At 36.1% G+C, this 27,778-nt stretch overlaps 1 protein-coding gene across 3 annotated transcripts in view; it reads right to left on the minus strand.

The window, feature by feature from the left end:
- Window positions 1–200: 200 nt before the first annotated feature.
- The window catches only part of ALDH1A1 (aldehyde dehydrogenase 1 family member A1), a 53,284-nt gene continuing 25,706 nt past the window's right edge, over window positions 201–27,778 (minus strand). For all 3 annotated transcript variants that reach the window (XM_030005590.2, XM_030005589.2, XM_030005593.2), the window contains 12 exons: window positions 26,443–26,547; window positions 22,416–22,556; window positions 18,862–18,991; window positions 17,734–17,795; window positions 15,587–15,715; window positions 12,654–12,767; window positions 10,882–10,984; window positions 10,133–10,317; window positions 6,811–6,975; window positions 4,762–4,919; window positions 3,154–3,228; window positions 201–828 (listed from right to left, as the gene is read on the minus strand). In XM_030005590.2, the coding sequence (XP_029861450.1) occupies window positions 756–828; window positions 3,154–3,228; window positions 4,762–4,919; window positions 6,811–6,975; window positions 10,133–10,317; window positions 10,882–10,984; window positions 12,654–12,767; window positions 15,587–15,715; window positions 17,734–17,795; window positions 18,862–18,991; window positions 22,416–22,556; window positions 26,443–26,547 (1,440 nt within the window). In that variant the 3' untranslated portion in view covers window positions 201–755. The remainder of the gene's footprint in view (window positions 829–3,153; window positions 3,229–4,761; window positions 4,920–6,810; window positions 6,976–10,132; window positions 10,318–10,881; window positions 10,985–12,653; window positions 12,768–15,586; window positions 15,716–17,733; window positions 17,796–18,861; window positions 18,992–22,415; window positions 22,557–26,442; window positions 26,548–27,778) is intronic.

Below are 27,778 nucleotides of genomic sequence, written 5' to 3' on the forward strand. Positions count from 1 at the left end.
TTCTGTATGTTCATATTTTTCCATTTATAATACTGTCAGAGAATTAGGGACTTCAGTCTCCATATAGCCAATACAGTATGCTTCTGATGACCTAAACACACCATTGAGACAGTAGTGCCTCTTTAAGTATATAAAATATGTGCTACATAGTGCCCAGTGGTAAACCAGTGTAACAGAAAAGACTAACGAAAGGAGCAATATTAGGTTTTGAAAGTGGACTTTAATATTGTTTAATATTATCCAGATTACATTTGTGTACTACAATGAACAAATTCAGTAGTCTAAGAAATATATCTAAGAGAAGTCTATTATTTTTGAAAGACACAGAAAAGTATCTATCTGCTAATTACTCATAAGTGCTTTTGTTAAGGCCACAAAGAAAAGAAAATGCAAAGAGACCTTGCCATCTAACATTTAGAAAAACATATAAATTCAAACTGTACCTGTAGAATACATTGAAAAAGGAACATTTTCACGGCACTACAGAGACCTTCCACTGAAAATAAAAAGTAGCTCATTCTGAACATGAATTTCAAAATTAGTTAGCTATGTACCAGGCATTGAAGTGTCCTTTTCTCAGTTAATTACATTAAAATTTTCTACATTATTCTTTATACTGTTAATGTAAGCAAGTACTTCTTATACAACCAGAAAGCAAAAAGGTTAATGAATAATTTGGGATGTAAAACTTTCCAGAATTCAGATAGCCTTTTCAGATTCATTTGAAGATGCTGAATTCTGCATCTGAAGCAGCGTTATGAGTTCTTCTGTGGGATTTTGATTGTGACAGTCTTAACTTCTGTGTATTCATGAAGGCCATATTCTCCCCTAGATAAAAGAGAACCAAGAGCAATATTTATGTTAATGCTTTTTATATGAGTTATGCCCTGGATGGGATTTTCGGTGGTGCTGTGCAATTGGCCAGATGTATAACAAGTATACTGGACATATTCGGAAGACATCTGTGCAGCTAGACTGCTGCTGGAAGCCTTTCAAAAAGCTACAGCAGCTGTCTCCTGAGAGAAGTGGGAGAGAAAGCAATTTCATTTCTGTGCAAAAGAATGGCGTTTAATAAGTTTAGTGCATTTCTCAACTGGGTTTCTGTGCAGGAAATCAGGCACGTTAGGTCTTCACAAGCACGCTCAACAAGTTATTTGCAAAGTCCTTCCTCTGATGTCAAGACTTTTTTCGAGTCAAAGAACAGACACTTCATCTCAAGTAAATGGGGGACATAATTGATCTACTATGAAATCTTACAGACAGTAAAAATGACTTAAATCTTACTGACATGTTATTAGCATGAATCCACCTTTATGTTTTACATGATGAGATGAAGCTTGCTTGTGTGCCTAGATGTTTGACATCTGACACAGTCAAACTATTTAGACATAATTAATTGTTTTATAGAACAAGAGTTTGCTACAGTATAATGTTATCCAGTTCTCACTGCCATCTTACTAGATACATATGTATGCAAAACAGAAATCTGTGCTCAGGACTCTCATGCTGTGCGATAATGTTTACCGATTCTCTTCATTTTTGAAGAGGCATTCTGTTAGTATGTGACATTCAGTAGTTTAATTCATAATGTTATTATTCCAAGAATTATAGAGGGAATTTTATTGTGGGATTCAAGGAAGTCAATGGCTTGACACACTGTCTTCCTGATTATTTCAGTGCAGTTGTTTCACACATATTTCCACCTCTTCTAAAATTGATTGCCACATGTTTACAAAACCTTTTTCCATGGCAGACATCTGTCTGGTACTAATTCCTTCCTTGCCCTTTAGCAGGAATATTTTTATTGGTCCATTAATTGTGATTTTGAACCAAGCATTAGGAAAACTTCCTTTGCACAAAAGCTTAACTCCTTCAAAATGCACTGTTATAGAGAATATCAATCTTTATGATAGCCTGTTATTGTTTTCCTGTTATTTCCAGCAAATGAATCCCCAAAATATTTCTGCAAAAGGTTGTGATTCAGAATTGATGATCTCCCAATTTTTGGCACCCAGCAAATGCAAAACAGTCCTTGATAGTAATGGCGTAAATTTTTTTTTTTTTTCTCATTTTGACATTTTCTAAAGCTCTTAGAATTGGCATAACTCTGTTTCCTTTGAAGTCAGTGGGAGCTTTGCCATAAGGAGCAGATTGAGTCTAGTGATGAGTAAGAATGAAAACCCTAGCCTTTATCTCTTAAAAAAAAAGAGAAAAAGAAGCTCTGAAGCAGTTCACCTGCACATATATTTTTTAATTACTTCCATTATTCATTAGAAGCACTATGCATTTGGCTTAATAAAAGGGAAAACTTACATATTTTGATTTTTATTCATTGCTTTAAAAATAATTTGTTGTTCTCAGATATATGGCATTTTTAACAAAGGACTGCTTGTGGTTTATGTTCCAAAAAACCCCAGAAGACATAATTCTACATGATGTAATGAACATGTATGACATCAAATGTTTCCTGAGGTAACACATTACATGATTCTCTTGCTAATATGAAGATCAGGATGAATACATGTAAGACAGGACATGATTCAAATTGAAACTGGACTAAACCTTAGAAGTTTGAAAGAATTTGATTAGCTTATGATTTCTGTATACTCCTCCACTTCTAAGTTGAGAAAAGACCAAAGGTCCAAAGACTACAGAGTACTATTTTTATCATAACTTTTGACCAAGCTGGAAAGTACTATAAAAACATTGTTGTCACAGGACTTTTTAAACTGAAAACTCTTGTTTAAATCAAGGATTTTGAAATGTCTGGTGTTTTCAAAAACCTAGCACTTAAAGGGGATTCCACAAACTACACACATATATACCTTCATGCAAATGATTCTATCTATATATATGCAAAAACTGTAAACCATAAACCATAAGCACAATGATCAGTTTTGCCTATCAATAAACCACAAGCTACTAAAAATGGTCATTTTGAAAAAGTGTGTATATCTAAGTAGTTTTCTTATTTGTTTTATAGAGGAATTATTTGCCTGACATTGGCTCTGACAACATGAAGCCTTTAAACACTGTATAGACTAATTTGATAACATTTCAAACTGGGCATCCTAGTTATGAATGTTTAAAGTTGGGTTTTGAATTTCATTTTGCAGTTCCTGTGAATCAACAGTTTTAAAAATATTTACTTACATTTCTCGTCCATTTCCTGACATCTTAAATCCTCCAAAAGGACACTGAGCAGACATTGCACTATAGCAATTAACCCTGGAAGAACAGGAAAATTACTTTTGACAGTGAAACAACTTTTTTAACTTCTGAACAATCCATGTTTTTCTGTTGACTGTAAAAAACCTGTGGTGATATTCACAACCTATATCTGAGTAATATATTTGCAAAAATATGTGTAGTTCAAAGTTTAGAGACCAGAAACTACACTTATGATCAGGGTTCTAACACTCATCAAGGGTCTTCAAGCAGAGTGACAGTCATATCTTTCTCTGATAGTTATGATAAAATTCCTTGCTAACTAGTGCATAAGCTCTCAAACGAAAGACTAGTCACAGTTAAGTCTTCTGCAGGTACACTTCCAATAGGTAAATTCAGGATTGCTTCAGTATACCTTTAGGAAGTTTTGTTTGGTTCTACACAATGTTAAACCATATTCTGTATTGTGGTTGAGAACAAAAATACAATAATGAGTAAGAAAGGAATTTCACAGGAGAATTTGTAGTACGAAGAGTTTTAGCAAAATGTGCATCTTGTTCCCTAGGTGAGAAGCTGGTTTTGTCTTGCAGCATTATCAACTCAGGTATTCTGTATTTTCATATTCTATAATTTCTCCTACTACCAGTCTACTGGTTTCAACAAAAGAGGTTCTGCTCATATTTAAGGATTCCTAGACAGACCAGCAATCATGTAAGAGTGAAAACCAAAGATTCTAATTTTATTTTAAACTTTCTTCCATTTAAAGAGTACCAACTCCTAAGTCAAAACTGGTAACTTATTTTTAGAAAGCATATGTTTTTAGGTCACTGGACCTGGGCAGGAATTTGTGCTGGTTGCAAGTCCTTTCAGATAAAATGTAAATTGGACACAGGTTTTGCATTCAAGAAAAAGTGATTGTTCTCTTTCTGATGCAATGATATAATTGCAGTGAAATGCAGGTGTCTGTCAGTGATAGTCATTAGACTCAAGTCTGCTATTCCTTCCAGCTCTCACTCTTGCATCTCTCAGCCTTTGCTTTTCCAACTCCGTGTAGGTTGCCTCTTTCTTCTCCATCGCTGGAAAAAGTTGTCCTTGTAGTATTTCCCCCCACTTGCATTTCTTTCCTTTTTTCAACCACATTTTATCAATCTTTTCCATCACAAGTGAATGTTCTGCCCAGGTTAAAGGCAACAGAACTTCAGATAATTCATTTCTTTACACAGTACAGAAAATGATCCCCACAAATTAAGTATGTATTGGGCTATCCTCAGATCCTGAATGGAAAGGTAAGTAGCACTCTCACTGCACTTCCTTTTGCCTCCTTTCCTTTTTAGCAAGTCAATTTCTTTTTTTAGACTAAGTTTACAGGGCAGTTGTGTATAGACTTACAAGAAATATTTATTTAAGAGCACGTTAAGTATGGAAAGGTGAAGGGAAGAGAGACACAGGAGGCTGGCATTAATCTACCTCTCTAAAGTTACAAGGAATTGAAATATAAAAGTACACCATCCAAAGAAGTGTTAAAATGTCCTACAGTTACTGTCATTGGCACCTGGAGCTCTGAAGGAAGAATTAAAAAAAGCCATTACTTACCATACTGTTCCAGCCTGAAGAGCAGCTGCGAACGTCAGTGCTTTATCAATGTCTTTGGTAAAAACTGCTGCTGCTAAGCCATAGGTAGTATTATTTGCCCTCTTGATAACTTCATCTATGGTTTTAAACTTCATGATTTGTTGAACAGGTCCAAATATCTGTTACAGACACATGTAAACATATGAAGTAGACTAGCATAACTTACTATTGTAAATAATTTATATTTTTAAAATTTATTTCTGTCAGATGGCCTTATTCCTGAATTCATTCAGTCAAGAGTGTACATCTCAGAATAGAGTTCTAAAAAGGATTATAAATTCACACAAAAATAAGATTTTTATAGTGTGAAGCAAATCAAGATAGCCTATTATAAAATGATTACTAAAACAATAAATAAATAAAAAAAACCATTAAATTGTGAAAACAAATAAATAAAGATTAAAAGACACCCACCATAAACGTAGTTAGCATGGAGTCACAGTGTGTTGCATATCTATACCTGTTACCAATGAACTGGTGTTTTCTTTGTAAGCTCCAGTTTTAGAGTTGAGAAAGACATTCAGCTTTTCCTTCCTCTAAACTTTGTATTAGACTTTTATCTCTGCAGGTAGCTGCACAACTGAGCATGTATGCCAAGTGAAACAACTAATTCTGCTTTCCATATGGATGTTATGTGAGATAATAGTCCCCCACGCTCAGCTTTCCCACTACCACTGCTCTGTGTTCTCAGCCAGAGGTGCCCATGCCCACCACACAGTGCCAAGGCTGTGTAGGGCAGGGGGTTATTACCACATCTAATTACTTCCGCTCCCATAGATTATGAGAAAGTGTTAGTTTCTAACCAGATTTGCAGGGATTGATTTACACAGATCAGAAAACCACTGAATGTTCCCCCACTGTTCAAGCTGTGAGTTTCAGAACCTGGATATTCTTTAAATTGCCTTGGCTGTCTGGGGTTTCATTATTCAATACACGCAAAAGAGCATGAAAGAAGCAGTTCTTGTACTGCTGACCCAAAGGAAACTAACAGATCTGTGAAAAAACATACCTCTGTGCAGTTTCCAACCTGCCTCCCAGACCAGCAGAAACAATCCAAATTATTTCTCATACAGCTCTCTGCTTTTTCACAGCACTCTCCCTGTCACAACTAACTCTAGATGGTCTGGTGTTCATTTTTACTCACCCTGTTGACTGTTGCTGAATGTACTAGGTATGTTCAGCAGACTGCATCAGCACAGTATCGCTGGCTATATAAAGCAACACCTAGATTTGTAACAAATTTGAAGGAGCTTTCTAGTATGAAGAAGTATAATGGACACCAATTGCAGCACAACTTCAGCAGTTGTTAGTCAAGATGAATGTAAAAAAACATATGAAAAAAACCTGTTTTTCTCAATGACATAGCAGCTCTGCTTTCTTAACTTTCCCATTCCTTGTAGATGATCACTGATGGCCTGGAACTGCCACCTTAGCTGGGTCAGTAAAAGCTCTTTCAACACTGTGTAAACACATCTGCCAACTGTTCTAAGTTAAATATCCCGGCACAGGAAAAACTCTGTTTTGCTGTAATTGCCATCAACAAAATGCCTATGGAAGCACAATCTAACTATTTTCTCTTATTGCAAAATAGCTGCTTGATGCATATTTTGTCCAAACCCCAACTTAAGTGGCTCCTTAGCAGTGCAAAGAGTTCACAAGCTGTGCCTTCAAGGTTTGCTTCTGTTACAGGTTACCGTGACTCTGATATGTGAGACATGGGCAGAATGGGGTGATGTAAGCAATCCAAACTTCAGCATTTCTTATCTACTGCCAGCTTAAGCTGGAGCCTTTGTTGGCAGGCCAGCCTCATACTCCTCTCCCTCACCTCCACAGAGTTGGTGAAACAGGCATCAGAAACCAAGAAAAGCATTTTAAACACCAGGGGGATGGAACGACAGATTTACTGAGAGTGGTTTTATGTAGCCACTTGACCTTCTAAACGGGTATTTTGTACAGACATTTAAACAGATGTTCTCCAGTGAGAGTAAAGACTACCAAGAATTTATTTACCTCTTCTTTGGCAATGCGCATATCATCTGTAACATCAGAAAAAACTGTAGGCTGGATGAAGTAACCTTTGTCTCCCCATGGACCTCCTCCACATTCCAGTTTGGCTCCTTCTTTTTTCCCACTCTCAATTAGCTCCAGGATTTTTTGAAACTGCTCCTTATCAATCTAAAGATTTTAGATTAGATAAAATTTGGATTAGAAAAAGATATTGCAGGGATGAAAACAACACACACTAATAGGAATTGTTCTTCTAACTCATTAACCAAAACCTAACAATGTTCCAGCTTTGTTTAATTGCATGTGTTGAAGTGGAACAGCTGGAGAGCCCTGCAAATATTCTTGTCACTAAATTCTCAAAACCTTGCAAGCTTTTCTCAAATAGACAAGTAATCAGAAATTTTGACATAGGAGTATCAGTTGTAGAGGGACTGATATCCTGGTTTTCTTTAGTAAGAAAAGAAAAAAAAATCTATAAAATGAATGTGTTTTATACTTCTCACAGGACTCTTGCCAACTGCAAATGGTTCATCGAAATAAAAATTGCTGAACTTGATTCTGCAAAAATAACAGAGGGTTTGATCTAGACCACAAGACTCTACTTCACTAGGTTTGGCAGATTGGCCATACTGTTTTCCTAAACTATTAAAGGAAGTTAAAAAGCAACAATAAAATATACCTGAAATTCAGTGCTGTTTTCAGTTCATTCTGATTTATTAGTTGAATAAGGACATTTACATTGTAGTTTGAGAAACATAGATGGCAGATTGTTTATGGTATGAAGCCAATCTCTGCCCCTCCACTTGCCCAAGCCTACTAACAAATTCAACATATATACCAAGAATATTGCAGTTTGGGTCTATAGTGTAGCAAAATGCATGATCTTTGGCTGGAAAAGGAGTTTATGGTGGCAGTACAGTAGGGGCTTATAGTTCTCTAACCCCTTCTAGTTTTCAGTGGCAAAGTGAATAAAAGGAAATAGTGCAAATGGGGACTAGAAACAGATCACACATTGTTTCCTCTCCTCCCCTCTCCAAATTAACCAATTACCACTTCAAGCCTGAGGGAGATCATGCACAAGGTAACATTTATGTCAAGAAAAACTCAATGGTAAAACTTGTTTGGTAGAGGCCTCTAACACCCTCTTTTTCGTTTTCTTTTTGTTCCATTTTCATGATTCTTTTCTTCCCTCTTTCAGAGTCCAGCCCTTCAAGCATTAGCTCATGAAGATACTGAGATTATTTCTAGGGGGGACTCTTGCACAGAAGCTTCTTCTCTGTGATCATACTCATCAGTCAGCAGAGTAGGTGTGTATCATCATATTCTCTTATTTGTGCAATAAAAAGGTCACATTTCAAGTTTAAGCAACAAGTTTTACCATGGTCATGGAACAGAACAACATTTTCAAGGGTTTTGGGGAATCCTGGATGGGTATTAGACTAAACAACTATTCAGCTAAAGCTGTGATAAAAGCCTATATTTATAAGGATATGAATTTATAAGGATATTTATAAGGAGGTGATTTTCAGTTCTCTGTGCTCCCTTTGTCATTTTGCTTTCAAACAATTGCCTTACTGAATACCGAAGACAAAATTTCTGCTACCCTGGTGGCCAAATATCTCTTGTGCATAAACATCTTGAAGAGAAGACGAGGTTTAGATGATACAGCTCATGTTGCTGTCAGTTGTTCCTTTGTTATTATTATCATCATTATTTTTCTTAATAATTTGTAAATTAGCATATATATGATCTTTTGAATTCTAGTAGGGCCTTTGGCTCTTCTTTGGTGCCCACTGTGCAAAGCATTACTCAAACTTGCTGCCTCAGACAGGTGTTGCCCCAGAGGGCCTGTGCACTGGAGGACAAAGATGGCTTTCTAGGAGGCTCCATGACAAGAGAGCACAGTGAATATGCCTGATACAGGCTTTCATTTTTTGTTTCTAGAAAGAATTAGTCAAAGCACAACAAGGAATTTAAAGATAAAGAGAGATATTTAACATAATTACCACAAAAGAAATGCACCTAAACTGCATGGTTACAATTTTCCATTAAATGGGATCATGCCAGCTCTAAAAGAAAAAACTTTGCTAACTTATGAAAAAGTTAACATTTCCGCTAAAGCTTGCTAAGAAAAAAAAAGAGGTCAAGAAAGCCAAATGATGATACTGGAGGAGAAAAGAATCTTTATGCTCTTTCAAAAGTTTTCAGTAATGCTTTTTTTCACTTTAACCTTCTTTTTTTTTTTTTTTTTTTTAGTAAAAGTTTACTTTCATCTCTCATTTAAATTATTAGCATGAATGTCAAACTTAGTAAAGCCATAATAACATGAGAGTAGATTCCTGTTAGTTTTATATTAGCTGTACACCAGACACCTGGAGTTTACTTGTTTCAATCTTCCTGTCCTCTGGCACTTAAATTTATTCAGCTGAACATATTGGCTTGTTAGCAAGACACATTGCAGAATAGCAAAATAGCATCCTTATTATTTTTAAATTCTCCAAAACTTGTGTGGCTTAGAATGCACTTTTCCAGTTTACTTGGTGTCTTTGATTACACAAAATGACTGTGATAACCAATGAAGAACATGTTACATTATCAAATATGTGGGAGTTGCTTTGTCTCCAAATTTTGCTTTGTCTCTAATACAATTCCTTTATTCTGTGCAACCAAATATGTGCATAATAGCTCTGCCAAGACAATATATATCCCATAGTACAAGCTGATGTGGGAATAAGACTCTAGATGAAATTTAACAATGCTCTAATATGATCCACTGAATCTATAACATTGTGATAGCTACGCTTTTTAATGCTGCATTTTAGCATTCATTTTATGGGGAAGCTGTTGGCATAACCTTTTATCATAAGTAGGAAAAAGTACAAAATGATACATTTTAATTGTGTAATATTCTAAAACTGAAAGCAGGATAATGAAACACTAGCATACTGAAAAAGGGGAAAAGACACTATTAAATTTTATTTCCTTAAGCTACTCACTTACAGTGGCACTATTTGAATATAATGTTAACAATATCTGATTGTACTTGCACTTTTACAACTGTTTCATTGGAGCTTTCTCAAAACATTTCAGTTTTATATAATTGTTCCCATTCCATAATAAAAGGAACTAGAGAAGATAATGAAATCTCACCCTTAGGCCTATGATAGTGACACAAACAACCATCACTCCAGTTTCTTCCTCCTGATTCTCTAGACTAACCCCTAGACAACTGTACTTAGCCTTGAAACTAATGCAACAATAGCTTTAGAAGTACATTAAACTGTGATGTGTCACAATTATATTGGAAACATATAACATTACTTACTTGAGGGCCTTGCTGTACACCAGGCAACAGAGGATTCCCAAGAGTATAATTCTTTGCTCGTTCAATGCTCCGGCGAACAAACTCATCATAAATAGGTTCTTGCACAAAAATCCTAGATCCTGCTATACAACACTGTCCCTGGTGGTAGAACAGACCAACATGTGCAAATTCCACAGCAGTGTCCACTGCAAAGAAATGTAGAGTTCATCAGATCTTAAACTTGAATGGTCACATCATAAATTCTTTACAAACCTTTGTCACTCCATCTCAGTTCCTTTTTTAGCACTTTTTATTTTTATGGCCCTTTAAAACACAGATATTCATCCATTTATTTATGTCCAAAACTACTCTTATCAAGACTAGCGTGGTACTCCTAGACAAACACACATTCAGCTGTTCTATGTGAAATGTAGATTCAACATTATTTCCCCTATCAGCAGTACCAAGAGGAGTATTCAGCTAGAAGGTTAATAAACCTGTATAAGAGCCATCTAGCTGCTTTTGGTTCTGCATTCATGCTGGATTAGGATGGTCCTTAATTACAGTAAGGGTGGACAGGTTGTCAGAGGTTCATATCCATTCAGGAGCCACCAGTTTTTGGTGGCAATCTAACTTGAAACTATGGTTTTAAGAAAATTTTAAAAATTACTCCTTCATTAAACAGGTACAAATAATTTACTGACAATGAAAAGAAAAAGAACATGGGACTTGCAAAAGTAGTAGGTTTATATAATAAACATGGTACTAACAGTCTGCATCTGCAAATATAATGTTAGGACTTTTTCCTCCAAGTTCCAATGTAACTCTCTTCAGATTGCTCTTCCCTGCTGCTTCTTTAATCAGTTTGCCAACCTAAAACGTAGGGAGAGGACAGCTTAATCTCAAAAACTTTATTATGATCTCAGTAACACTTCTCTGAGTTCCTCAATAGTGAAAATCTGTTTGCAGTTGTCTACTATTCCAGTAATTTTAGAAATGAAAAATAAATTAACAAAAATAAAAATTGAAGAGTCAGGGTGCAGGTGACTTGCAGTCTACAAACTAGGAATGCTTTCTAGGAAAGTTCCCCCTGGACACACTCATGTTACTTGCCAAAGATGTCTGGTGCTTTTTTGGTTACCACCACTCTACTTGCTTGTATCTGTGATCTAAAGCAGGCGCTGATTCTGCTCTGCCAGTTACTCCCATTAGGCTGAAATTCCCCTGTTTTATACATGGGAAAGCCCTTTGATGCACAAAGTGTATGAGAGAAAAAGTAGATATCTACACTGCCTGCATGGCCAACTCTTCCTTATTCCAGTTTCTCCCTTAGAATAAAGAAGAAGAGGAGATGGACACTGTGAGGCAGAACCCCTACCTGCTTCTTTCCACTGATGGCATAATTAAAGGAACTACTTAATATGAATTGTCCTGGAGAAACTATGAAGGGAAAACATGCTCGTAACCCTTGTGGTTTTGGTCTGTAACTGCTCTTGTGTAGCAACCATCAGATAGCTTCCTCCCTCTGCCCGCCTTCCTGCCTTCACTTCTTGCTGCTAAATTACACCATCAGAAGAGGACTGCCTCCAAAGTCTATGAATACACCCTCTGGTCCACCTGCCTTTGGAGGGATGTGGCACTGAGGATTGTAGTTGTTACTATCCATTGGCAACATCTGTGGGATATTTCTCAGATGTCACATTTTTGGGTTGTTTTCTTTTCTTGTTACTTTAGAGCTAAATGTTTCCAAGAGTAAACATAGCTCTTGCTCTTGGTGTCTACTGATCCTTTACATGAGGCAATGACATTTATATTTGGAGTGTACATCCAAGAAGTTAAGAGACCAGTTGGCAGCTCTTCCATGTAGCATGCATACAGACAGATAATATAATGTACTGTATTAAGGATATAGTTATATAATGCCTGCACTGAGAAATCTTCAATCACATCACCTGCAGTTCTTCAGACTAAAGGTTACAGAAAATTAAGTGACCTTCCTTTTAATTATTAAACTGACACATATTCAAATATACTTTTAAGACCACCCAGGTGATCATCAATATCATTCAAATACCAAAAAGCCATAACCTCACCTAAGTGTGTGCAGAACCAGGAATGAGTTTTCTGAAGTACCTTCCTACCATCCTGTTGTTATTAAAATTAAAGAGAACGGAGCACAGCCTGTTTCACATTTTGCATTTTTAAAAAACAATTATTCTTTAAAAAAAAGAAGCAAATAAAAAGATATTAAAATGTTTCCTTTTAAAGGACAAGACTTAAAATAGCCTTCGTATACTAGAACTTATTGTATCTCATGGAGTGACTTTGTTTGAAGGGCTTTCCTGCAATACAAACATTGTTTAAATATGTTTAAAGTTAATAATAACCAACAAATCATTAAACAGACTTTGTTTAACAAACCAGCAGCCAAAAGAAAGAAAAAAGTTAAAATAGTTACATAGAACAAGTTAGACAGTAAATCATTACTGGGAATCAGAGGGGCACATTTCCTGCTTGTATTTTCTTGCATTCATTATAGTACCTCTGTAGAGCCTGTGAAAGCTACTTTATCTACATCCATGTGGTGAGAAATTGCTGCTCCAGCGGTGGGTCCAAAGCCTGGCACAATGTTCACAACTCCAGGTGGAAATCCTGCCTGAATTGTAAGAGAGATCCCTGTAAATTTGGGGAAGGATGACTAGAAGACCATGTCTTATAAACTCTTACTTCCCTTTTCACTTCTCCCACCACCTTTTCTCAGTCATACAATTATTCTCAGCCCTAGAGCCCCAAATGTGTTCATTCTCACATGATTTACACTCTCTTTCCCTCACCTGTCTTTTAGGCTATTGAACTGGCTCTTTAAAAAAAGAACATTTTATTTTAGTTATTTTTCAGTGTCATTGCCAAAGAATAATTTTTTTTCCTCCCCCAGTCAGATGTACAAAGAAAAAGATTGCTTAATTTCATGTCTGCTTCGTTAAAGTTATTTGAATCATCCATCCTGTGTGCTTGCTGACTTCTGCTCATTATCCCTTACATGAGACGGAATTTAATTAATGATATGCTGACTTACACTGAAATTCTATTAAGAAAAATTATGGAAATAGTACTTCAAACTCAATGTCTTTACTTCTTCCTCTGGACATGGGTTGAAAGTAGAGAGTGGGCAACATGAAGGTTTACAGCACAAAAAAGGCAGATCAGCTACCAAGCATGAAAGAGCTGGCTACCTGAGATATGCACAGTTCCAGTATTTCCAGTTTTCTATTTAAAGAAGCTTTTCCTGTTGGCCAAATCAAATCTATTGTTTCCCATCAATTCTGTATTAGTTATGTTCCATTCATAGGCAAAATAAGTTATTTTCTTCCAACAGCTTGTCAGGGAAACTCCCATGGATGTGTGAAGTGCAGCTGGATTTCCTGTTGGCAGCTATGGGATCTCAATGGCACTTGCAGAGCAAGCATAAAATTAAAAGACCAAAAAGATGCATCTCCTGTATTATCACTTAAATGAGTCTCTTCTCAGTGTTAAACAGGACTTTGGAATTACATGCAAAGGTTCCATTTTCATTTGGAAAACGGTGAATTTCAACTGGTGAGTTACAGCTCCTAAACCTCGTGTCCTGCATTATGGACACCAGACCATTACTTTTGTTCGAGCAACTTAGGTTCCTTACAGGTTCATGCTCAGATACATTCTATCAATGCTTTTTATGCTCATTTAATATTCCAGATTAATATTTACCCCAGAACTGATGAGATGATGAGGTTCCTTCCATTTGCTTAGCATTGTGTTTCACACTTAATTTGTAGAGAAAAGTAAGAAGACTATTTTTTATGGGACACTGTCTCACTTTGGGCATTTAATTTCCATGTCTGTATTAGAAGCTATTCTCTACATATTAGCAAAGAAACCTCGTGAAGACTATTAAAAAGGTTAGTGAGGATTACCAAAAATGACTATAATAATTTTTTTTAACGTGGACACTTGAGAACTAGAAAATTAAATTAGATCTTTAGATAGTTTCACAGGAAGTCTAAAACAGCTACTGAAGTGATCACTGAAGTTTTGATCACTATCAGGGATTTGGGGTTCAACTTTATTTGGGTAATCTGAGTGTAAATTAAAACTCAGCTAGCTTTGGGTGAATAAACCTTGAAGGACATGATAACATAAATATTTGTCTTTTTTTAAAGCTCTACAATATCTGTCAGATAACACAACAAAGACATTTAACAATTATATACTTAAGCTTCTCATCCAGTGGAACACTGAGTGAATGGGTAAAATGACAATCATCTTGCCTTTTACTAAAAATACTCTAGCATTATACCAGCCATTACGACTCTGTAACCATTGTAAGTGTGCATACAAAATGAACCACTGATCACATTCCCACTTGTGAGCTCTCCTTTCAGGAAATCAGAATATCAGAATAGATATTTCATTAGAACAGAGTTACTTTCCTTGTAAAGTTGCTTTTTCAGAGAAATATAATTTCTGATACTTATTGTTAAAAATGAATGGAGGAGGCATCTCTGATTTTTTTTAAAGCAATTCCTCCTCCCCAATATTATCTAATAGCATTTACTATGTGATGCAATAGCAAGACTTGGCTCCTTCCTGATAGTCATTTAGTTTCTGTGAAATATTAACACATAACCACTCAGTATGCTCTGCTGAATCATTGTTTTGAAGCAGAATAATAAAATGTGCCAAGTCATTTCCATTAACACTCTGCAAGGTTATTGTGCTGGTGATTATTGACATCTGTGCCAACTCTTCAAACATGTTAGATTACATTTGTTGATTTTATTGGGAAGCAAGATAGCTAAACTATTTAACTGTTCTTCTTTGGGTGTTTGCTAGGCTGGGCACAATAGCCAAAGTAACTTTGGAGACACTGAAGAAACTACCACACTCCTTGTATTCAAGAGCACAAAGTGTATTCTCCCAGTTTCTGTGGGAGGAGAGTTCACAAGTTTGGCAGCAGTCACCAGTTCAATTTTACAGCTACTCGTTAATAATAAACCCTGGTGGATGAAAAGTTCATTCAATTAAAACATAATAATAATGAGCTGTACACACAGGTCCTTTTCTGTGATAACTATGCTAATAAAGTCATTGCCAACCACCTCTAAGTACTCTGCTCTTGATTCCTTGTTTGCTTTTGGCTTTGAAAGGTACTGTGCTTTTGTAATACAAACATGTTTGCCAAGGAATGGAGTTTACTAAATTGCTATTGTGGGGTTTTTTTTTGTGTGTGTGGACTAGGCTGAAAGATATGCATGCTTTTGCCCTGGATTTGCTTCACTGGTTTACAGTAAGGTAAGTTCCATAGTACAAGGCTAGACATGCAATGAGAAGTACTTGCAGAGGACAGCCTGGCTTATATTACCTCTGTGGCATTTCAGCTGCAGTATACTCTTACATTTCTGAGAGGGGCAAAAAACTCTGTTGTTGATGACTTACCTCTTTAATTAAGGATCCCATGTAAAGGGCAGTCAGTGGAGTTTGTTCTGCTGGTTTGACAACCACCGTGTTTCCACAACAAAGGGCAGGGGCGATCTTCCAGATGAACATAACCAATGGGAAGTTCCACTGAAAGACAGACGAGAAGGTGTATCCTATTTCTCATATATCACCAAAATGCCTTTGCTTTTTCTATGATAATAGTGTGAATTGTCAGCTGGGTGGTTGAACTCTTTGTTGAACTCCTTTCAGAATGAAGATATTTTGAAAAAGCAAGCCATGTTATACAAAGACCAGTGATTTTGGCCTATGTGAGTCCACGGGATCCAAGGTTTTAGTTAAAAGCTCAAGAGACAATAAGTGTCCTCCTCTAACAAAGCCTTACAGAAAGTTGCTGGATTAGTCGTGAAATTGGGAGTTTTGCTATCTTAAATGATCACATGCGTCATCAGTTCAGTTTTCTAAGGGAGACAAGGTAATAACATGTAATGCTGCCCCTGCTCTCTTCCCTGGATGTTTCACTGGCAGCTCTCTATTGTGGTCAGTCCAGCCAGACTGCAGGGCAGCTGACTCCTTTGGACCCCATATTCAACAGTATGAGGGACCATGTGGCTGGGGGAAAAATGGATTGCCCCTTTGAAAATATTTCTAATAGTTTTGGAAGCATTGAGCCCAAGAGCCTCAGCACAAAAGCCGCAGTGTGCCTTACCTTTATGAAAGTGGGGAAAAAGGCAGTTAACAGTTACCTATTATGTCAGAAAGGCTTGGAGGAGTATATATGCAACTGTTTTTTATCTCTCTCCTTATCTCATTTCAGTGTCACCCCACCCCCAAAAATAACAGAAGCACAAAGAACACAAAGTAAGGGGTTACAGGGTTTTCTGGATCTTCATCACTGAAGTGGAACTGTGTGAGTGGAAGGGAAATAGAAATGATGAGCTAGTAAAAGTGTTTTGCAGTGTTCACATAGTCCTCAAAATTTTTGGTTTATGTGAAAGCCTCCAACTTGGTGGGTTCACATTTCAATGGAGAGAAATTAAAGATACACTCAGAAGTCCTTGAACATTTTATAACGGAAGCCAGTGTTTATACTAACTGCTTATACTTCCAGGATACAATTTTATTTAGAAGTGGCCACATCTAGTGTTTCTAATTCTTTAGGATATCTTGACTCTGAGTGCTTTACTTGAAATATCTTGTGCCTGACCTACAAGAGAATTTAAACCAGCATATTCCCAAGCTCTCCTAGAGGGTGGATCAAAATGTATTCCAGTGATGTTCTCAAAATCAATGCGGTGGTCTAAAGAGATAGCAAATCTGCAAGCTCAACTGAAAGATATCAGGAACATGTGTGGGACCCACATGTCTGAGCAAACCTGATAGACAAGCTGACTGTTTCAGAATCTGGTAAACTGTTGAGCACGTTGGGTCAGGCTGCTCACACCTACCATATGCAAAGGGGTGGGAGGATTAGGAGTGTCTAGTGCTTATAACCATTTTCACAGCAATCCACTGAAGCTGTTTAGACCTCACAAATAAGTTTAAAAGTTGAGTTTCTCAGCGTTTTGGATGTTCAGACTCAGATAAGCCTTTTGAATTTTCACTTAAAATAAGTGACTTCAAAACTGGGAATTTACACACTCCAAACAGGAGCTTGGGAACATATGGCTCAGTATCACTGTGCTTATTGGACACATTCTTTGTGTTGTTACTTGTACCATCAACACGGTGAATGAGTCTTAGTCATAAATAAAAATCCAGCTGTCTGGATGCTGTACAGAGCAGAACAGATATTCCAGGTCCTAAAGAGCTTATTGCTTATGGGCTGTAAATATTACCCTTTCCTATTTGTTTATTTCTAATTCTTCCAGTTACAACAAAACACAATTCTGTCTTTCAAACTAATCCATCAGTCAACATTTTGAGATTTATTTTCCCTCCCTATACAGGGAGGAGAGAGACAAGGCTTGAGTGGACTGACTCATCAAATACTCCATCTTACAGTATTTGATGAGTACTCAGGACAGTCTCTATCTTTCAGAACCTGAAAGTTTCTGACTGGTAATGCACTTGCATAGACAAAATTTCAAAAGCGTTTCCATTTGTAACAGGAACATTTGTGTTTTACATAAATGGCTCCAACTTACAGGAATAATTTGGCCACACACGCCAATAGGCTCATGTCTTGTAAATGTAAAAAAGTTTCCATCTAGGGAAAGAACAAATAAATTAGACATTCAGACAAAGCCTTTGTGAGAAACAGTTAAATCAGTAAGAAGATAAAGTTGAATACCAAACTTAGCTGGATAAAATTCTACTTATAAATTATATTTTCAAAATCTTAACTGTGCAAAAACCCAACCATAAAGTACATCTGGATTTAATATCTACTTTCTTCATATCTCCAAGGTTTGATTCTGCCAGTCTGACTGACCGTTTGCAGTGATAACCCTGCTTCTCGATATGGTATGCACAGCACACCAATAAGCATTCCTCATTTCTTTTTTCTTTTATCACCTTTTTTTTAGAAAGTGCTCTTTTAAAAGCTACTTGCAATCCTAGGTACATATCAGACATTTTTTAATATTAGATCTTAGCTTAAATCAAATCCATTAAGTATAAAATTCTCTTTGATTCAAATAAACATGTGTTCCATTAAGCCTAGTATAGAGATCTACGTGATGCAAAAAAGTTGGAAGTATTTATCACTCTAGTTTTCCTTAATTCCTTCTTTATTACCATTCTTTTCTTTGTCCTTCTGAGAGAAGGCAGCTAGAAACAATGTTTTCATAGACCTACTTAATGGGAGAAGGAATGGAATGAAATTTCAGCAAAATAAAAGAATGTTTCCTCATTCCTTTTTCTTAGTACTCTTCCTAATATGTTATCCAATAACTGAAACAAATATTACTCTTTGACATAATCTTAGCTTTAATAAACAAATACCTGGTTTTCATTACTGGACCATTGAATAAACTGTAGGTTACTATGCAAAAGTAACCTATCAGACTTTTTAGATGTACATACAGGCTAAAATATTTTGGTCAATAAAGAGTACTTATTAGTGGTGTATAGAACAAGAAATAAATACGAGTAACTGCACTAAATGTTTAAAATGAGCACTATGATAAATCTTAAATAACCTATATTAAGAACTATCTAAAATATTTTCTGTTTGAGATATTTTTTGTGTTCCACAACTTTTAGAAAAAGGCAGTTTTTTACAGATCACATTGGCTTCAGTTCTACACTTTTGTTATCTCAAAACTACTCACCCATTGGAACAGTACGCCCATGGATTTTATCAGCCCAGCCTGCACAGTAGTGTAATGTTTTGATACAGGCACCTAAATCCATTAGGTAGGCAGTAGAAAAGAGTTTCCCACCATCAATGGCTTCCATTGTCTGCAGAAAACAACAATTACAGTGTTAATATCAAATATTGATAATCGTCCTCATGCTTGCACTTTGACATTTAGCTTTTGGTTTTTCAGTTCAGAGGTTTTCAGCTTTAGTACAAACATTTAGATTAATTCGCCTCTGAAGGATACTTAGCATTTGAAAAACCCAACATTGCAATTTACAAATGAGAAATTTTTGTGACAGTTTATTCACAGTGAGCTATGCAGGTAAGACGATCATGGCACATTTGTAATGGTGAGATGTTCTGAAAAAACAATAACATTTCTCCCATCTGAATCAGTTACACTGTTCTAGTTTAAATTAAATATTCTACAAGTGTAGATTAAAAGATCAGCTAGGAGTCTGTGCAAATAAGTAATGCAAATAAAATGAGTGGCCTCCCTTAACCTATATGCACTGACACCCAAGGTAGGCACTAGTTTCCTGGAAATAACTGTCACATTAACTTAGGACCCTGTGCTGTTTAATGATTAAGGAACATCTTTCTAGGTGCTCAATAAATGCATGATTATCAACATATATGAGCAAAAAGACTCAAAGCATGGAATAAAATGCCCCAAATAATACCTTGAGTCTTTCCTGTGCAAAGGAAGGATCTGAGCCATCAAGAACTCCTAATTGAGAAAAATTCACTATGAATAATACTTATACAGAAGAGACTCTCTTTTATTGGCTAACTACTGACTGACTGAACTAACTGGTCTTATTTGAAGCCAGGCCTGACTCTCCATACCATGGATCTCCATGCCAGGCAGATACACACCTTTAGAATAATAATCAGCAAATATTCATTCAACCTCTATAACTTTTCAGCTGACCAATTCTGTTCCACCCACAGTACTTTAATGATCCTGCAGAGAGACCAGCACTAAACAGGGTTGATTTCCAGCCAAATCTAGGAGTATGGTTTGGATTAATGCCATTTCAATACCCCTAATCGTTGGGACATCTAGTTAAAGACCATGTGCAGTTCTTAAATAGTGTCAACATCTTCTTGACACTGCTAGAATTTTTTTCTGGAGTTTTCCAGCACAGATACACTGGGGACCTTCAGCTTTGTGAACAATCCTGTTAGAATACTTCATAGGAAAACCCCAAACTATAGTTTCAAGATCTAGTCAGATCTTAGAAATACTTTTTTTTTTTTTTTTTTTTTCTAAATTTGCTATTTTGTATGTCCAAGGTTCTTTAGCATTTCAGGCTGAGTCTACAGACTGATCCTGCAAGTAAAACATGTCACCAAGAGCCCCCCTGTGAAATCCACAGTTTTAGTTAACTGGACACATTGCAGATATCATACCTGGGAAGAGAACAGAACAAACAGAGAAGCCAGCAATTCTTGATGGCTTTCAGCAACAAGGAACTGATTAAATGAGATAGGCCCTCATCATTCCAGGCAATATATCCGGCACTGTGTTGTTCTGTTTGAATATGGGAGAAAATTCTTCCCTGGCCTCGAACTTATGAACTCTGTAGCTTTGAACATCACAACAGACCGAAACCTAAGAAACAAAATTCTCAGTGGCTCTTTCAGTACGCTGCTTTGACATATTCTTCCAGTACCCTGTCTATAGGGCTGTTAAACCTCTGGAACTTCAGGAGAGGCATCTTAACATTATATAAAACACTGAAATGGAATAATTTTGATCCTGGCCAGATGCATGAGCACAGGAAAATGCCTTTGGAATGAGCTTTGGGGGTCTATTTTGACCCCTAGTGTTTACAAGGCTATTTGCTACTCTGTAGTACCAGTACTAGTTTTCTGGAGTAAATCTCTCTTCATTTTGATGACATCTGAAAAGCACTTCATTCAAACACACCTTATCTAAAAGTGAAAAGTATTCAGTAATGTGAGCAAGGTGTAGGAAAAAAACCCAAATTCAGTAAAGCAAAAACTTGGGAGGGGTGCCAGAGAAAAGCAATACTTTCATATTATGAAAATGGCAAGTGGGAACAAAAACTAACTTAATGTTTCAGCTTTCCTGTGGAAAAAAGATTATTTCTCCATCCTCTTTGCATGTGTAATGCCTTAGGCTGTACAATAAAGAAGCAAATGCCAGCTTATCCAGTATCTAACTGACAAGGGGGCATACTTTTCCTATTAAAAATGTAACTCTCTTAAAATTTTGTCTCTCTCAACTGCAATGAATCGAGCATTGTTAAGGACACAAGTTCCAGCCACACAAAATTTCTCCTGAGAATCTAGGTAGTTATCAGTCCCTATCAAGATGACAAGATTCATTTAGAGAAACAACTTGGTTAAAGAAAAGTGTAAATTTGTCAGTTGCAGACTTTGGAATTCAAGGAAATAACCTCAGTTCCTTTGAATTTTTATTTTTCTTTTAAAAACCTGTTTGGGACACATGCAAATGTCTTCCTATACTACAGCCATAAGGACAACCGAATGGACAATAGATGCTTTGCAGGTTTATATATTTTGAATGCTTAAATTTTATGCATTTATCAATGCTGTGGTTTGTAGCTAATAGCTAAATACTTCAAATTGTGACTAAATCAGTCTGCGCGGTGATCGTGAATGTTGGATACTCCTCCTGCTCTCTTAAATTTTTGACACTGTTGGCAGAAAACCAGGGTTCATTGTCAAAACAGTGCAAAAAATTACCCTGCCTCAGTGTTAATTCCAGAAACTGCTTGAAATAGAAAGGAGATCATCTTAATGGTAGCATCATGTGTAGGGTTTAAAAGAAGAGGGGGTGGTGCTATACTTTATCAAATCGGTGGTGCCTTTCTACTTTAAGCGTTCTTTCTTGCCTTAGTGCTCAACAGGTAGGTGGTGGTGCTACAACTTATGTGTCTGCTGTTAATAGTGGTAAAATGGCCAATACAAAGTAGTTGATAAAGGCAGGACATCATTCCCCACCCCCCATATTCTTCCTACTAATAAGTAATTAATTGCTATCTTTGGTTCTGGTTAAGCTTTTTCACTCGTTGCCCAGTTGCAAGCTGGAGTTAATGAAGGACGAGTCATAACAAAATATAGAGCCATGAAATTAAAATTTCTCCCAGTTCTGACTTGTACCATTTGTAAGTGCTGAGCCAGGTATTGAGTTTAGGCCTTGATTCAGGCCATGGTTTAGAAAAGTGTTAAGCACGTAATCTATGTTAGTGTGTCCTTAAGAATCAACGATTGAAATTGCATCGATTGTAGGTGGCTTAAGTATCATCTTAAAGCTAATCAAATACTCAAGTACTTTGTGGATGTTGGGTGTTAACAGACCAGAGTGCAAGCCAGTTTAATGAGGTCCATTTGCAATACAGATACAAAACAAGTATTGAGAATGCCTTACTTTCCAAGGATTTATCATGTTAGGCTTGCTTATATCTTTCTTTAAAAATCAGGACATAGGCTTTTTTCCCAGTCTTTTTGTTCACATATCATACTCACAGCTAAAATCAGCCGATCTCTCTCAACTAAGTCAGCCAGTTTATTCAAGAGCCTTCCTCGCTCTGAAGCATCCATTGTACGCCAGGGTGACCCAAGCTCAAAAGCTTTTCTAGCTGCTTTGACAGCCTTGTCTACATCTGCCTGTGGGGAAAACAGAGAAACTTTTATAATCAATAATTGATTCTGTCATCAGGCTTGTTGGTTGTTAAACATGCAAGGTGTTTTGCAAGATAAATAAGAGACACCAACCCCAATCTAATCAGAATCAGTACAGTAATTTTAAATACATGAGTTATTTTCTTTCAAACATTTCTGCTGTCATTTCAGCAATGTGAAGTTTTATGAGAAACAGATGGGTTCTCAAAGCTTCTAAAATAAAAACATATTAAGGAACTTTCTTTTTAAAATTTAGAGATTCAAACCCTCTGCCTTCTAGTGTCTGGAACTGGGGATACATCCACCAATTACACTGTTGATGTAATTTAATCTCTTTTATGTACAAAGAGATGCCCAAATCTGTATTTAAGTACTCAATTTTATCTAAAAGTATCTGGTGGTGTGATGAAGACCAGGACAGAAAAATCTGTTCCTTAGAATGTTTCATAAAATGAACACACATTTATCTTTGAGGAAGACAAATAAATGCATTTGTTTTTGAAAGTTATAAGGAGCATTTGTATTTTAAATAATTTTAACAATTGACTAACTTACCAGGTTTAAAATGCTAAGCCTAAATATTCTGAAGTCTAAGCATTGCCTTTGCATTAAGCAAGCTAATTTGTCAGTCCATTAATGTTTTTAATAATATAGTTTATTATTTATCATTTGGCTTTTGCTATAGCAGGAAGATCTACAATGAATTATATGAAACTCTTTTCTGTGTAAGGGTGTTCCAGGATATAAAAATCTCTTGAGAAAAGGTTTTTTAGTACTTGCAATTCTTCTATATTTCACAATTCTTGTAAAAGTTTTCCCATGAAAACAATGACCTAGAAAGGAGGTTTATTCTACTTTTTGTTAGAAATTAGTAACAAATTTCAAGGAAAAAAAAGGAGGAATCTATACATGGAACATTTCCCTAAGCAATTTGCATGCATTGGTTAAAGGATTTCTTTCAAACTTTTTTTTGTACTGCTAGTTGTCAGGGTCTGCTCTGGGGAAATCACTATCAAGGTTGACTAAGTCAGCAAAGTTGACTAAGTCAACACCAAAGTCAGTTTTTCTAAATGTGAACCAGATCTTGAATATTTAACTGGTGTTGGTAGCCAACAACTAATTCTTAAAAGCTGGAAGTGGGGTGGGTAAGTGGCTTGGAAAGCCCAGCACCGACCTGCTAGGCAGGAGGCCCACAGAATTTCCCAAAGTTCTTTCCAGGAAGTTTGGGAAAAGATAAGAAGGATCTCTACAAATAGCACAGTCATTACTATAAGGTAATACTGACCAGTCACCTACATAAGGTAGCTGAATCTACCAGATTAAAAAGAATTGTTTTTCTTCAGGATCTGGCAGAATGTTGTCAAATACCTCAAGAAAAAGATGTTCTTCAGCTATATGAAATTTCATTTGGGTACATAAATCTACACCATGAGTATGAAGACTGATAGCTCCTTTCACAGCTAGTTTAGACTTTTTACAGAAGTACATTTACTTTACATCCCACTGACCATTTGCTGAGCTGCTTTATTATTATTAGGGGCCCTTAGGATTAGTGAATGTAGCTTGAAAAAGCCATCAAACTGAAAGGAAAACAGTTCCCACCCACATATGTGTCTGTGCTTTGTAATCTCCACTTGTTTTTTTTTAAATACCACTGCAAGGCAGTATACAGCCCTTTGTCAACCCTATTGTACACACAAATTAAATTCCTAAAATCTCTTGGCTCATTATCTAAAGACTAGGCTCTAGAATATTAGGTTCACAATGACTGTGTAATTTACTAGATTTGTACATTTCACTTGGCAATTTAGTTAATAGCAGTTGTCATTACACATTAGTTTGCAAAATAATTGGAGAGAAAGCAAACGTGTGTGTCGAACAGTATTATCTCTTTATTTAATGAGTTGTTAGATTGCTTGTAAGGAATGAAAGCTACAAAAATTCTGAATGGTAAGTGAACAGTTGCAGGTCATGAGTAATTTAATTTGAGGATGATCAAATATCAGGCTAGCCTGATTTGCAATGTAATTTGGATTTTAAACACTGAACAGAGAAGAGGTAGAAGAAGTAGCACTTTACATCAAAAGCATGTATGTTTCTAGTGGGATACGATTCAGAAGTTAACAGCATGCTTATGAAATTCTTTGGCTGAGGACAAAAAGAGCCTGAAGCAATCTCAGTGACTCTGAGCACTATATACAGGTAACTGGCACTAAAGAAAAGTAAGAACAAGGCATTTGAAAAACTCATGATTAGATACATGAAATTATCAAAAGCCAGATTCATGCAGACTTTCTCAGCCATCTTTGTCTTTAAAACGTGTCTTCACTATGACCTCCTTAATAATGTGTGGTCACTATTGCTCATGTGCTAGACAGATAGCATTTGAACCAAAGTTTATTAGGAGATTCATGATGAAATTACAGAACAGAGTAACTAAGATTCAATGAGCACAAGGTGTTAAATGAACTGGGTTTCTATATATTTCTCAAACGAGCATTTCATTTCATTTCAGAGTGAATCTTTGTACAGTAGATTAAAATATTCTGAAAGAGATTGTGCTTATTATAGTTGCAGTAAATTTTTGGTGAACTTATAACACAGATAAATGGCTTATAAGTTTTATAGTAGTTCTCATGGATAAAAAGGTGTTTAATGGACACTTTGCTGCTCAGTTAAAAACCTGCTTGCTCTACAAATAATTCTAGATATGTATATTTCTTGACTAAAGTGAACACCAGATGTCATTTTGTGAGAAATGTGAGAAAATTATTTTGCTTTTGGATGTAAAAATTTGACTTTGAAGGGGAAAGTGTAGAAAATAAAATAAATATTTGCAAGAACCAAACCAGTAATTATAAAACCAATTTTATTTTCAGTCACAGTCATCACTTTTTGTATACTTGTGAACTGGAAATAGAACATTCACTTCTCATACTTACTTTCTCAGAGTCTATAAAAAAAATTTCTTTGGTCATGGGTTTTAAAACTGTTTAAGCAACACTGTCTGTTCTATTTAAAAAACTACGCCCCCCTACTTGATAACATATTTAAACTATATGGTAGCACTAGACAAATTCTTTTCAGCAGAAAAATACATGAAATAACAAGCATACAGAGCTGCTTATCTGAGGGCTTAGGTGTTCTTTATACCTTTGATTACATGGCATCTATCTGTAATTTTCTGTGAAGAAACCTCACAAATATAAAAAATAAATGTGTGTCTGCAGGTGTCAACAATCTTTTTAGTCCTCTGCTTAAATTCATCAATTCAGCATGTTGTAAGGAAACCAGTTTTGGTGGAATTAGTATCTATTCGATAAGTTACTTTCAGCTTCAGAGTCTTTTTTAGGACTATGTTCCAATACATTTTTCACAAAACCAAGTATTTGAAGGAGGCAGCACTGAGAAGACATATTTGTAACTGAAAATGCTAACAGTAATGATCATCTTCACAGATTCTGTGTGGGAAAATATCAGCATTTGTCCACTTCATGTTATCTATAATGAAAAGCCTTGTGTAAATGTGTAATGAAGAGACTACTTCACTGTGTAAGGAAGAGCCAGGAAAAAAATAGCACCCCCCCTATTAATATCATTAAAAAAAATTAACAAAAAATATTTCTTCAGAACTTTCCTCATATGAGCAAGATCCTAAGAGTAAAGCAGTTTTTCAATGTCTGTTTACAAACAATAATAAGGCTTAGTGAAAAAGCTAAGAACTATGTTTGCAGAAGGAGGTATATGGCATGAAGTAGGTACATCTCTGGGGTGGTGTTTTACATCAACACAGAGGGATGCTTGCCTTCCTGCTTTTAAGACACAGAATTGAATTTAAAGCTAGTGTTAAGAGAAAGAAAGAGAACCCTACCTTGTCACCTTCTTCAACTTCACAGATTTTCTCTTCATTTGCAGGGTTAAAGACTTCAAATTTTTTACCACTGACCGAATCATGCCACTCATTGTTTATAAATATCTGCAGAAGAAGAAATAGTGCAACAATGTTAGTAACATATATACAGCTGCTGCCTGTTATCTGTTTTAATGAATAAATCTGTCGTTCATAGCTGAGAGCTGCCTGATTGATAGGTACCTGAATTAAAAATGGAATAACTGTTTCTACATTATTCTGAAGAGATGAATAATCACATATGCACTTAACCTGGAGAGGCAAACTTTCTGTCTCTACATGATATTTCCACTTTGTTTCATATCATAAAAAAATGCTGTTACAAAGGGGTCTTTCCTCTCTCATACTGAAGTCTGTGATGTACAAGGGAGGTAGAGCCCTAAATGACCTATCTAAACCTACCTGCGTTTCCTATGCTTACAGGGTTGGTAACAATGGAGGGCCTTTCTGTTACATGCCCCAAGAGAAGTAAACCCAATCCTTGGGTTTAGTATATATAGTACATGTAGTATCTTGGAGAACACTGTTTTATTTAGCTTTGCTTTGATTTCTCTTCACTCTCTCCTGCTCCCCCCAAAAAATCCCAACAAAAAATAACCAATAGCATGTTTTTCTGAAATTAAAGTCAAGACTAAAAAACCCCCACCACAGTCAATTGAATGCAACAAAGAAAGAACCACTTAAGCAGAGTAAAAGCAAGCAAGTATACTTCTCTATTTTCATGTTACAGGAGAAAAATAATTTGAGGTTAGGGAAGGGCTCTTTTATCTTTCACAAAAATCCTTTGTCTTTGTGGATTGGTTCTTCATTGAATGTGATCCTGATCAAGATTTAAAAGCAGAAATATAATGCTCTTAATCTTTTACAAAAAAGGTGGAATTTATTCCATTAAATAAAGATAGGAATCATGAACCAAGAGGAAATGACTGATGTATTCACAAGAAGTACACTGTTAACAACCTTAGAGAAAGCCTAGACTGTCCTTGCTGTTGGTAGTTGGTGCATTTCACAGAGACTCTCTCTTAAAAACACACTTAGCAGCACATACTGGGAGAAAAGCCATCTCTCATATATAATTGTTGCCTTGAAGAAAAGTTGAATTACTTTATTGATGAAATCACCTATTTCTTTAATTGCTGTTTTTCTCCCTGTCCTAATCTTACAAGAAAAGAAGGACTAGCCTTCCAGACTGAACTAGCACATACCAAAATGTTTACAATGGCCAACTTAACATGTCCAAGAGCTGACAATGAGTGTAATTTTAAAGGTGGCTTATGGGCAGAAGATGACTGTAGTC

Source organism: Aquila chrysaetos, chromosome Z, assembly GCF_900496995.4.
Source record: "Aquila chrysaetos chrysaetos chromosome Z, bAquChr1.4, whole genome shotgun sequence".
NCBI classification, from domain to species: domain Eukaryota; kingdom Metazoa; phylum Chordata; class Aves; order Accipitriformes; family Accipitridae; genus Aquila; species Aquila chrysaetos.